The sequence below is a fragment of the Halichoerus grypus genome, chromosome 1, assembly GCF_964656455.1.
Source record: "Halichoerus grypus chromosome 1, mHalGry1.hap1.1, whole genome shotgun sequence".
In the NCBI taxonomy this organism is placed as follows: domain Eukaryota; kingdom Metazoa; phylum Chordata; class Mammalia; order Carnivora; family Phocidae; genus Halichoerus; species Halichoerus grypus.
The window spans coordinates 67,691,282-67,704,652 of NC_135712.1; the positions used below are offsets into that span (position 1 = coordinate 67,691,282).

The 13,371-nt window shown below is 51.5% G+C and overlaps 1 protein-coding gene across 5 annotated transcripts in view; it reads right to left on the reverse strand.

The window, feature by feature from the left end:
• The window catches only part of MYLK (myosin light chain kinase), a 260,972-nt gene that overhangs the window by 92,515 nt on the left and 155,086 nt on the right, over positions 1–13,371 (reverse strand). For all 5 annotated transcript variants that reach the window (XM_078066769.1, XM_078066774.1, XM_078066775.1 and 2 more), the window contains one exon: positions 11,045–11,197. In XM_078066769.1, the coding sequence (XP_077922895.1) occupies positions 11,045–11,197 (153 nt within the window). The remainder of the gene's footprint in view (positions 1–11,044; positions 11,198–13,371) is intronic.

Below are 13,371 nucleotides of genomic sequence, written 5' to 3' on the forward strand. Positions count from 1 at the left end.
GCATCAGGACACATTTGGGGTTGATGGTGATGCTCATTTCTTAAGATTGTGGTGAAGGTTTCATAGGTGAAGGTTTCAAATTAAACACCATGAATATGTGCAGTTTATCGTACATCAATATTATCTTAGTAAAAACTGGGGAAAGAAAGTCTCGAAGGGAGGGAGGAAATATACCAGCTAGTCAAAGACAAAAGCTAGAACCACTCTCTGAGTTCAGGGCTGGCCCACTCACCCTGTTTCAGTTCTCCAGGGAGATGGGGTCACAAATAGGCTTTCTGTTATCCTTGGAATGCTCCCCAAGCTGGGCTCCGACTTGCCTCGTGCGAGCCAGAGGGGAAGGGGCAGCAGAGTGGCTGAGCCAGCGTCAGCTTCCCACACAGGACAGCCCTGGTGCAGGACCAGCTCGTGGCTGCCCAGTCTCTGATCTTGCCCTTTGCCCTGCGAGCCAGGTGGCTTGGACCTTCAATCATTCCGAGCTTTTTTGTTTTTGTGTTTTGGCAGGGGCAGGGGTAGGGAGGGAGAGGGCTAGGATATCTCTAACTTAAACTCTAAGTTTTGGGGGAAAGGGACTCTGGTATTTTGGGTTCTTATTAGCAAGGGCCACATATACCAGATTTCCAGAAAGCCAGTAGCCATGGGCATACATCTCCATGGTGTTTTATACACCTGAGAAAAATAGAACTCTAAATTGGCACTGAGTTTCTAACTTTTGGCACGCAAAACAAAACTGGGCCCGCTGCAGAGCTCTCCAGGTGTGGCCTCTGGGAGTGAGGACGGGAGAGGCGGAGAAGGCTCAGGATGCTGCAGGGAAACCTCCCGCAAGGCAGGCGCATTGTGAAGGGCATGGAGCCAGGGTACCGTACGGTCCGAGACCAGGGGATGTGCTCTCGCGTCCTGGCCGCCGCCTCCGCCCCAGCCCCCAGCATCGCTGCCTTTGTCAGAGGGGCAGCCAGGCAGACTTCCCCTTGACCCGAGGCCCGGGCGTGGGCTCGGGGAGGTCCAGAACCCAAGTGCAGAGATCTCTTTGCTGTGTCTGGGCTGCAGTGGCCAGGAAAGCAGGCTGCCTCAGGAGAGTTGAGGAATTTCCGGTCCTGCACGGACTGAGGCTTGAGGACAAAATGTTTCTGCCTGTGTAGATTCCCCCCGTTCTGCTCCTCTGCTGCCTCAGCCAGTCCCCGGTTTCAGAGGTCCGTGTAGACGGGCATGCCTATGTGCTGCGGGGACATCAGACCCTCCTTGGAGCTGGCGGCGGCCCCTCCTTGGCCCCTACCCTCTCCCAGGTCTGGCCTCGGGCAAGTCACGGCCTCTCTGAAGGCTCAGCGGCCTCACCTGTGTTGAGGGTAGTAACGGTATAATCTCAGGAGTTTTAAAGAGAGAACATGTGAACATACTTTGTACGACTGCTCAACACCAACGAGACCTTCCGTGTGAGGCTGACACGGGCGCTGACTCACACCTACCCACTTGGGCTCCATTACTTGTGGGTTATCAGCTGCAAACGAACAGAGATGGGGCCCTCACCCAAGGACTGCAGACTTGTTTGTTTTTTTTACATGACACAAGGCAAATACTGTTAGAAATACAAATGTATTGCTTAAAACTCTCCTGGGATATATGTAAAATAATTTGAGAACAACCTGGCTGCACGCCCTCCAGGAGACAGATGAATGGGATGACTGCTTTGTGGGCGCCTGGCCTGGGAGACATGGAGTCCCCTGGCACCGCCGTCCCAGCCCTGCCCTGTGTTCCCCAGGCCCCGGGCCTGGGAGGAGGGCAAAGGGAAGTGGTTGGGAGTAAGTGTGCAGAATGAACCTGGCCTCAGACCTACAGACTGGGGTCACATGGGATCAGCGTGACTGAGTCCAGGCTAGTGAACGGCTGAGTCATCCCTAGCATTCAACCACCCCAAATTCTTCACAGGGTGAGAAACCAACCAACCCCTCCCACAAACACACTCTGCACTGGGATTAAGGAGCCATGAGGATCTCAGTCTGGGGGCAAGTAGTTTTCTGGAAGCAGCCTGAGAAAAGCAGCCCTCACGAGAATCCTGAGGCCCCAGTCCCAATCCCACCACCCTAGTCTCCCGAGAGGGAGGCCAGGGCGTGCTCAGCTGAAGTGACCTGCGCGAGGTCACAGGGCCAGTCACAGGCAGACCTAGAGCTTGTACCCGGGCCTTCTGATGGCAAGGCCAAGATGTTCTGGAGGCCATCTCTTCCACGGGAAGCAGGCTTCTCTGCTGGCCAACTCTCCACAAGGACAGAGGTCTTATCTGCTGACCCACATCCTAGCCTCTAGCCAGGGGAGAACAGCGAACTCAGAGCAAGGCCAAGCCAGGTAAAAAGGGCAAGATGTGCGTACTGCACTTAATTTCAAAGTCAAACAAATTGCTCTGTCTCATCTGTGGCCTATGCGCTATGGCATCCGTTTATGCTGGATAAAACAAGAAGACAGATGGAAGGTGGTGCTCTGAACTCACTCGGAGCTCCGGCTGTGTGATCCGAAGAAGCTTCCCAACCCACAGTGTCATCGGGTCTCGATGCTACAGTGTTGGTAAGTGTAACGTCTACATCATCAGTATAATGCATGATAAATGCTGCAGGCTTTTTAGATGATTAAAAGAAGCAACATATGTAAAGCAGCTAGAATAATATCTGGCACATAATAAGTATAAAAATACACGGTTTTTGTTTTTTTTTTTCCCCTTTCCTAACCCAACTCACTTTTTTGGGTTGGGCCACCTAGATTCCAGCAGGAGCTCTCTGTCAGAGTTTGTGTCCGTGCCCAGGCTCACTAGTGCCCCTAGAGAGCTGCACCTCTGGGCCTGTGCTTTAGCTGTCACCTGGCACAGTCCTGGTCTGAAGCAGGGCGAGGGGGCCAGAGTCTGAGGCAAGAGGGCCCCAGAGGCTCAGGGAACCTGAGCCGCCTTCATCTGGGGAGGGCAGGCACTGGCCATAGCACACAGATGGCAAGGGAGGGGTCCACGGGACCCAGAGACAGATGTGCCACCCTGCTCAAATGGGGCCAGACTAAATATACCCCAGGTTGCCCCACAGCTGTGCTTCCTGCCACTGTGCTGAGACCAAGCCCGGAGAGCGCCCGCTCTCTGAGATCCAGGAAGGGCCGAGCCGCCTGGATGTCCTGGCCCAGAATTAAAGATGGAACGTGAACCCGCCTGTGGTGCCGGTACTTGGTCCCCTGGCCAGTGACTGTATAGTCACTCACGGACACACTCTGTCATTTAACTGAGTAGCTAGCTACTGGGTGCCCTGTTCCATGTGGAGAGAAAGGGAACGGATCAAGCCTGCCTCCGGGGAAAGACAAGACCTGAGATCAAGAATACTTAGGAACAGTTTGTCGACGACAAGTATGATGCCGTATCCATTAAAGCTAGTGACGGGACTGGAGAATGGGGAGGAGCAGGAGAGAGGACGGGGCAGAGAGGGGATGGATGGAGGGAAAAGGAAGGACCTCCCCGCCTACTGACCCTCTGACGTTTTCCTCCTTGGCCATTTTTGCTCTGTTTTGACTCATCAGCAACTGTTTTTGAAGACTCCTGTCACAAACTTCCACATTAACTTCTTGCTTCGGGGAAGCAGAAGTAGCAAACAGAGACCCTGTCAGGGTCCCCAAGCCCAGAGGGGGAGACACGGGGGCCGAAGCAGCTGCAGGCCTGGCTACTTCGCTGGGTTCGGTGGGCGGCGCCTTACCCCCGAGCACGGCTTTTGTCCACCTGTAAAGTGGAGGTCATTCACAAGGGGAAAGCGGACTTGTGATGGGAAGGAAATAACTGACAAGTCAGCTCTTCTAACCCATTAGTTTTTTTCTGTCAAAACAATGTTCCTCGGGGTGCCTGGGTGGCTCAGTCGTGGGATCGAGCCCCGCGTAGAGCTCCCTGCTCAGCAGGAAGCCTGCTTCTCCTTCTCCCACTCCCCCTGCTTGTGTTCCCTCTCTCGCTGTGTCTCTGTCAAATAATAAATCTTCAAAAAAAAAAAAGTTTCTCGTTAAAAACATTAATTGGTGGTTTACAAGACTCACATGAACTGGTATTAACTCAATTATTTTATTTCTGAAAAGCTCTTATTCAGAGAAAGAGCTAAATACCCACACAACAGGTGCACTTTGTTGCCTTTCTCATTAATTCTTAATGCAATAACCTGTATAAGCCGTTCCTCAAACCTGGAGACATGAACGAAGCCGTCAGCTTCTCTTGGGCTTGAAATTTAGAAGCATCTGCAGTCTTTGTCCCCGTGGCTGGCTGTGATCTCAGCCCTCCTTCAACACTACAATGATCCTCCCGTTCTTCCCTTCTGGGTCCTTTCTTTCCTGTCCACGGGTTGAGCAGGAAAAACAATTTGGGGTTTCTCCTTAGAAGCGCTTTCTCCACCCTTCTCCTTCTATTAGCCACCCTGATTGGATCTGAACTTGCATTAAATGCACGTTTATGCTTTGAGGGGCTTGCCTTGAAAATGGCCCTCTGCAGGCTCCCAGCTCATTTAAAACTTATTTCAGATTAAAACAAGAAATTGTGGGAAAGTGCTTAAACAGAAGACACAGACACATAAACAGAGACAGGGTGTTGGTGGGAAACACCCTACCATCTAAGGAGCCCCCCAAAGACTCTCCCCTACAGAGGGACCCCTGCCTATTGCTGTCAGGGCCATTTACTAAGTCCCACTCTCAGAGCCTCAGGCCCTGTCCAGCAGCAGCTTGCCCGCATCCCTGGATTCACAGGTGACCACCCAATGAAAATGGATGTGGAATGGCTCTCCCCTACTTCCTAACTTCCCCTCTCCTAAAGCTTCTCATGCACAGACACACAGACCTCTTGCAAATGCACAGTTGGAAACCACTGCTGAGCTCTTTTGCTTAGTCATTACACTGCAAAATACCATTCCAACAGCAAATCTGATTCACTCCAAGCCTTGTTAGAGTATGGAAATTCAGTAAATCACCAACTAAAGGGGAGCTCTGGAAGCACAGTCCTCCCTTCTTTCTTTATTTGGTGCTCAAAATCCAGCACGGTCCAGGGATCACAGACTAGCCTCCTTTCCCTACATGCCATGACTGTTGACTCTTGAGGACTCTTCAAAGGAAGCCTACCTTCACCCAGCCCCTTCCTATTTGCAGGGCATTTATGAAAGGTGTAAATCCCCAGTATTTGACTTCTCTTCCAACAAAAGTCTCTCCTAACCAAATAAACCTACTTGGTGATTCAGCAAAACTTCTACTTCTGTGTCATAAAAAGAGCCTTGCTCTGTTGGCTTTTCTTCCCTCCCACTGACTTCTCTAGAACCTAAGAAGCAAATGGGAATAGAAGTGTGCAAGGTATGTCCACAATAGCCAAAATGTGGAAAGAGCCAAGATGTCCATCGACAGATGAATGGATAAAGAAGATGTGGTGTATATATACAATGGAATATTATGCAGCCATCAAAAGGAATGAGATCTTGCCATTTGCAATGACGTGGATGGAACTGGAGGGTGTCATGCTGAGCGAAATAAGTCAATCAGAGAAAGACATGTATCATATGACCTCACTGATACAAGGAATTCTTAATCTCAGGAAACAAACTGAGGGTTGCTGGAGTGGTGAGGGGTGGGAGGGATGGGTGGCTGGGTGATAGACATTGGGGAGGGTATGTGCTATGGTGAGCGCTGTGAATTGTGCAAGACTGTTGAATCACAGATCTGTACCTCTGAAACAAATAATGCAATATATGTTAAGAAAAAAAAAAAAGAAGAAGATAGCAGGAGGGGAAGAATGAAGGGGGGAAATTGGAGGGGGAGACGAACCATGAGAGACTATGGACTCTGAAAAACAAACTGAGGGTTCTAGAGGGGAGGGGGGTGGGAGGATGGGTTAGCCTGGTGATGGGTATTAAGGAGGGCACGTTCTGCATGGAGCACTGGGTGTTATGCACAAACAATGAATCATGGAACACTATATCTAAAACTAATGATGTAATGTATGGTGATTAACATAACAATAAAAAAAGAAGTGTGCAAGGAAAAGAACAAAAGGAAAGAGTGACGTATGACATTCCCCAAAAGATCTCTGACCAGTAGTGGTAGGGTTGCTGGAGGGGAAGCAGGAATCATTGCAACCACAGCCTTCTGACTGACTCAGAAGTTAACAACCAAACTCTCAACGTAAAGGTACAGTAGCCAAGCTCCCAGTGCTCCCTCCCGATGAGTGCTTGGAAACCACCGTCTCCACCGTATGTGCGTAGCATGGATCATATTCTGCTGTTAGGGACACAAGGCTGTAATTCTGATGGCATTCTTGACCAAGGACTCCAAGCAAGTAAATGACAGATAAGGCCAACAGTGGGCTGGAGAACTAGACAGTTCTGCCTCTCTAATTGTCCAATTAGTAAAACGAGGCCCCAGTTCTATGATATGGACACATATGTACAAACATATACTCAGAAGTCTTCCTGCAACACGAAGAACCCACATGGTGCACAACCCCGTTTCTGTTGTATTCAAACTATATAAAACTAGAATATTGGTTATAAGATAACACTTATCTGCTTGCCTTCTTAGAATTTAAAAGACTTTTGGGACAGATGTGGTGGGTGGGCTAAGGGTCTTAAGAGACAAAAAAAATTAAAGCCGATGTTTATCCTTCAATACATTTCTCTTTAGTTAATATAACTATTAGAATTGTTTTCAGTGCTTGTAAGCTTATGGAGGGGAGAGTCCGTACCTGACACCATTGGACAGATTATATAACATCCTAAGTACCTGAGCATAACTTGGGAGAGAGGTGGGGTGGGAAGCTGTCAGGGCTCCCAGCTATCCCACCGAGTGCCTGTCACTAACCTGAGAGTGAACTGGACTTCCACTGATGATCTAAGTTTCATTTTTTTACTCTAGATATCAGTTTCTTAAAAAATTTCCCGACATTTTATGTCCTTAGGTGCCTTTAGGAGGGCCCAGCAAGTCTTCAGTTAAATAAACACCATTAGGCTGAGACACTAAAGTCAAAATGGGCACAGTTAGCAAGTTAGTAGATCTAGTCACTTAAGAATTTTAGCCTTGACAAAGATACTTCAGGGGGAGATAAATTATTCTAGCCTGAGGAAGTCTCTCCCCCACCCCAATGACTCAGTCCAAACACACTGAAATATTTACTCTCCCTTGATCTTCCTGGGCTCTGCAGGAATTTGGATTAATCATCCTTTGGTCTCCATCTTGGGTTGGGTTGGTGGGGAAAGGCTTTCATTGCCTGGTTAACTATTGGGGATTTTTTTAATCCTGGGGTCGGGGGAGGACAGAAGGAATATTTGTTGAGGGACTCTTGAGAGCTAGCTGGTGGGTTTCTTGCATACTCCAACAAGCACTGAGCCCCCAGAGAAGTCAAGAGGTAGAGGGACGCCCTGCTGCACGTCTAGGGAGGCTGCCTACCGCCATGTGCTTTCATCCATTCCCTGAACACCTGCTCACATAGCAGGCCCGGATCCATGTGCAATAATGAGTAAGACACGGTCCCTGCCTGCAGGGAGCTGACAGTCTCACAGAGAAGACAATTAAACAAGCAATTAGAGTGAAATCCCACAGTTAGAATAAAATGTGGGCTACTTCCCTAGTGGCCCTGTCTGAGGTGCCCCTGCCTCTCTCTGAACTCATTCTCACCTTCCTCCAGCCACCCTGGTTATAGGTGCTATTCCTTGAATAGGCTGACCTTGCTCCCAATTTTAGGGCCTTTGCACCTGCTGCCCCTCCCGCCTGGAGCACTCTTTCTCCAGCTCACTGAAGTCTCTGCTCAAAAGTCCCCTCCACCTAGAGACTTCCTTCACCACACAATGTCCTCACCCATCCTCCAGAAGGATCCTTTCCACCCTTCTCGGTCAGTATTTGATTAAACTAGGTGCTGATTATGGTGTGTCTCCCCATCAGAACGCACGCGCCAGGAAGACAGAGCTTGTCTGTCCTGCTCACTGCGGCCTCCCCAGAATGATGTCTGGCCCAAAGCAGGGGCTCAGTGCAGATTTGCTGGAAAATAAGCACAATGATAAGGGAGGCTCCCAGGGAGGGCTTCCTAAAGGAAATGACATTTGTTGGGGAGAGAGGCAGATTTTGGAGAAAGGGGTTGCAGAGGAGAGGAGACAGAGAAAGCTGGGTGAAGTGGCCGCAGAAATCACATCAGAGTGCTGGGCCAGCGATTTCTGGATGATTGCAAAACCTTGGCAAAAGGCTAACGAGGTGAGAAAGAGCACCCACACCTGGCGTTCTGCGGAGCATCGCCGGGATTCTCCACTGAGTGTGCCTGCAGCACGGCCGCCCTGGAAACGGCCCCCTCCCGGGAAAGCGGACGGCCGGGGCGCCCTGCTCAAGGGCGCCCTCTCGTGGCCACAGCCCCTACAATGGGGTCCTCCTCAGACTCTAGTGTCTGCCGGGTGCCTCCCTCCCTCTAGGATTCTGGGATTCTCGCCCTTACTAAAGCAAACTAACAGGCACACAGATGGACAGACAACCTCCCACCCACTGTGGCAAAGCTGGTCCTTTGGTAAAACTGCTTAGACTTGGCATTTTGAACGATTTTACCTTGTGTAAAATTTGGGGGGGGGGTCCGTTGGACAATCATCACAACCGCACACACTGAGCCCTTCCTCGGTTCTGAGGACATGACGTGTATTTATTAACTTAATCCTCAGTACTGGGGACCGTGACTATCAGTGTCCCCACTGCACAGAAGAGGAAGGCGAGGCCCGGGGGGTGGAATGGCACCCCTGTGGCCAAGCGAGCTGGTGGTGCAGCAGGACGCACTCCCGGCCAGTCTGCTCCACGGCCAGGATGGGACTGGGGCTGGTGCCACACTGAGGGTTAGCGGAAAGGCCAGGCCTTGGGCAGCGATGGAGGGGCCGGAACCATGCTGGGTACAGTAGGAACAAACGTCTCTCCTGAGGTCGCCCCGACCCCTCAGCCGCCCCCACAGACCTGGAGCCCCAGGAGCTGCCAATGAAGTAAGAAAAAGTCCACGGCTGAGGATGGTGCAGGACACGGCCTTGAGCTGCCCGAGCGCCTTGGGGCAGGGAGCCAGGGGGTGTCACTGTGCCAGGCTCAGCCCACCTCGCTCCCGTGCAGACAGCCCAGCCCTGCGGCCCGCACATGCGGCCACGTCTCTCAGCCTGCTTCACCATTTATGGTATCTGAGCCTCTGTTTGGCCTTCACAGGCCAGCAAATCCCCACACCGGGAGGGAGTTCTCACTCACGCAGGGCTGTTCTCAGAGAAAACCCAAAAGGTTCTGGCAGAGTTCTTGCTGGGGACCTGTTTCGGCTTTAAAACACGCTTGGATGGGCAGTCACCCAGGCCCTACTACTCCCACAGACCTGGGGACAAGGAGGACGCCCCCAAAGACTCCTTGATCCTTCATCTAGGGACCCCCCCCCACCGAGGGACTATTAGCTCAGCTGGGTCTCTTTAATCCAATCTAAACCCAGGCAAGTGGGGACAGGCACTGGATTAGCAGGGCCACTGGCTGAAGCTAGCAGGGAGAGAGTCTTGGGCAACAGACCCATCACATGTCACTCTGGCCCTCTTGCCCGTTACTAGGCTTTGGAGTAGGCCACAACGACCTCCAAGGAGAGCGCCCTGTTGGGAAAGTGAGGGCCGCTCCCCTGGCCCAAAAAGATGAAGCTCAGATCTCTTCTTGTTTCATTATCACAATTTCCTGAGGCCCCTTATTGAGCCATGAAAGGAGATCTGTGGGGACAGAGAGGATAGCTACGTCAGCCACAATTCTGGCTGACAGATTCCCAGGGGGCCAGAGTCAGGCTCCCACCTGGGTGTGAACAGCTTCCTGGAAGGAAGAGGAGGCAGGTGAGGACTCCATGCCAGAGCACTTCAGAGAAACGGGGGAGGCCCGGGAGTGTGCCCCTTGTTGGCAGAGAGCGTCACAGAGCCAGCGTCAGCACAAGGGGTGACACTGCCCAGCCTCCAGGGCTCAGGCTCCCCCTCTGGGCCGGTGGATTCACACTCTGGAAAAGGGCAGGGCATAGGAATGAGCACAGGCTTGGAGTCACGAGGATCTGGGTCTGAAAGCCCAGTCTGACTTACCAGCTTGTGTGTTTAGGCAAGTTCCATAAGCTTTCTGAGACCTCCAGACCCTTTCGTCTAAAATAAGGGCAAGCAGGGAGCGCACGGCCCTCCCCACGGCTGTTGAGGTCTAAATGAGAAAGTATTTAGTGCAGTACCCAGCACATGATTTTCCCCTTGCCCTTTTCAGTGAAACCAGGTCCTGTGGCCGCCCAGAAGGCAGCTGCTCACGTTATTGGGAGACTCTCCCCACGAGACCTGAACCCTGGGGGACAGAGGGAAGAGACATGGTCTCCTGCCAGCATGCTGGGAAAGCAGAGCCCCCAGGCCCCAGCCACACACAGGAGCGGGGGCCCAAGCCTGGCGGGGAGGATGGGGAGGCAGGCTTACCTGGACACCCTGGCCCCAGGGAGCATTCCCTGGGCACTGTCACCATGCCCGCCGACCCCACAGCCCAGACAGCTCTGTCTCGAGTGCCGTGACTCCCCTGGAACTTCCTGGGACTAAGGGCTCGGCGAGGATCAATGGATGAGCATGATAATCAGATTACTGGACACCAGGCTGCTGATGTATGAAAACCAGCCTAGGCTGGTGGGGAGGAGCAGGGTCAGAAGGAAAAGGGGAACAGCCTGGGACCCTCTCGAAGCCTCAGTACCAGCACTCTGTTACCCAGTGGCCCCCAGCATGGGAGGTGGCATTTGTGAGACCCCTAAGTCCTAAGGGGGTATGTGAGTACTCCTCCTGGGACATCTTTCAATGTGCGAGGACTTCTTCCTACCACACTGGAAGCTTCTTGAGCCAAGGGAGCCCTTGCCTCTTTCTCCTGCATCTTCCCTCAGCCCTGCTGGGGTGAGGGGGTGGGGAACGGGCCTTTGCCTTGTCACTGTGGACCTCTAGAGGCCATTTCCTCCACCTGCCTCCCTTCAGATGCAGTGTGCTCTTTCTCCCAAGCAGATGTCTGCAGCAAAGGTGCTTCTAGAGAGGTGCCCAGAGGCTCCTACCATGGACAGTGACCCGGGCGCTGCAGGACACCTGCCCCACGGTGTTCTTGGCCAGACAGGTGTAGGTGCCATCATCTTCCGGCAGGGCGTCCTGGATGTGGAGCTCGGCCACACCGGCCTCGCAGGACGAGTGAGCGTACTGGATGGGCTGCTCTGTGGAGGGAAGCACAGGAAGACTCAGGCCAGGGGACTCCCAGTGCTGGGGCTACTGCTGTCATGTCACCATGCTCGCTCAGATCCACTGCGGGCTGACGACATGTCAGGCCCTCCCCTAGCCAGGGGAACAGAGAAAGCAGGTGTTCGGGAGAGAGATGGAAGAGAGGCAGTGGTTGTTGGGGTGCAGGAGCGAGGCTGGGGCTGGAAGGACTGTGGGGAGAGATTCTGGAGGCATTTCGAATGCAGGAGGGAAGGGGGCAGAGTTCTCTGCATTTTGTTTAAAGAAACAGTCCCCACATCCACAGCCTGGACTCCACAGAATTCTGAGCCTGGAAAGAATCTTACAGGGTCATCTGGCCCATAGCCCAGCCTCAGGCACAACAGGCCTCACCCAGACAACAGGAGGCTCCTGGCTCCTTTTAGACGTCTCCAGAAATAATGATTCCGTTTCCCACTGCAGATATTCATCAGAAAGCAAGTGTGTGACCTCAACCTGATGCTGCAATTAGGTGCATTTTGGTGCATTTTAGGGTTCATGGAAAAGATAAATATGGGAAACTAAAAATGACTCAGGCCCCTTCTTCCCAGAGTCCCTAACATGAGAGGCCCTTTATTCAGGTCACATAAAGCCCTGCATGGAGATAGAAGTGCATGCTATGAACTTCAGTGGTTTCCTTAATGCTATATGTCCCTGGGACTTTATCATTCCAGGATGTGAGCTTTCATTTCCAGGAAAAAAAAAATCTCATTACTGAAGATTCTGGCCTCAGAGCAGGAATGTGTCTGCTTACCATATAGGAAGCGACTGTCAGTTTCTTCCCTTGTCAGGCCCCAGGGTCCTGGTTTGCACTTCATAAAATTGGGGGTGGGCAGTGAGGGGAAGGAGAAAGTACAGAAAGAAGTCCTCTCCCTGCAGTGCAATGTTTTCTTCTGCACATAGCAACACCTCGTGTCTCCATGACAGTTTGCAGAGACTGCCAAGCAAGCATGTCATAGGGCGGGAGGGAAGAGATTCTGCCCTTCATAAAGGTGAGGCTGGGAGCTGGGAAAGGCAGGGGCCAGGATCGGGCTACTGAGAGGACTGAACACTGCTCTTCGTTTTTTGTGGAAAAAAAAAAAAAAAAGACACTCTAACACATCTCTTCCTTGAGAATACCAGTACATTTCATGACTGCCATCAAAGTGCTTCTGCTGTCGAAATGTGCCAACATAGTGTTTAAGACCTCTTTTGTTACTGGAGCATAACTCATTTTGGTCCTACACACATGGGATAGAATAGTGGCCCCAGAAAGGAGTTGCTGGCTCAGGGCACTCAGAATTGGGAGACACGGAACTCTCCCTGGCCAGAGACTGGGACGACCAGATGGTTAGCAGCCAGGGGAACTTGAGCACGATCGCCCTCTAGTGGCAATGGTGTGGAAATGCCAAGATTGACCAAGAATTAAAAAGGTGGGGTAGCTTTTCCAGGTCCTGAGGGGTGCAGACCAGGGATCAGCAAACTACTGCTCACGGGCCAAATCTGACCTGCAGCCTATTTTTGTACAGCCTGAAAGCTAAGAATAGTTGTTACGGACTTTAAATCGTTGAAAAAAATCAAAGGGAAAATATTTCGTGATCTGTGAACATTGTATGAAATTCACATTTCAGTGTCCATAAATAAAGTTTTATTGCAACACTGCCATACTTATTCATCTACATATTGTCTCTGGCTGCTTTTGTGCTGCCACAACAGCAGAGTTGAGTAGTTGTGACAGAGACTGTATGGCCAGCAAAGCTGAAAATATTTACTATCTGGCCTTACGGAAAATGTTTCTTGACCCCTGGTCTGGACTCTGAGCCAGATGGAAGTGAAACTCTCTTACTCAGATCCATTACTAGTCTTTAACATCCGTGTTCTGTTCCAGCTGCTAGGAGGCTGCCTCTTTGTAGTCAGTCATGGGATCCAACAGAAGCTCTGTCCATAGTGAGGGGTGGAAGGAAGGGTGACCTCAATTGTCACTTATTTGCCCAAGAAGATGACACACAGGAAGACTATATGCACCTTCTCTCACTGACCAGAGATAATCTCTAGCAAAGCCTAAGCAAACTTTATACCAACTGGGAAGGTTCACAAGTAACACGTCAATAGTGTAGAAACGGCTGGGGGCTATTTGGTGCATAGGTGACAGGTG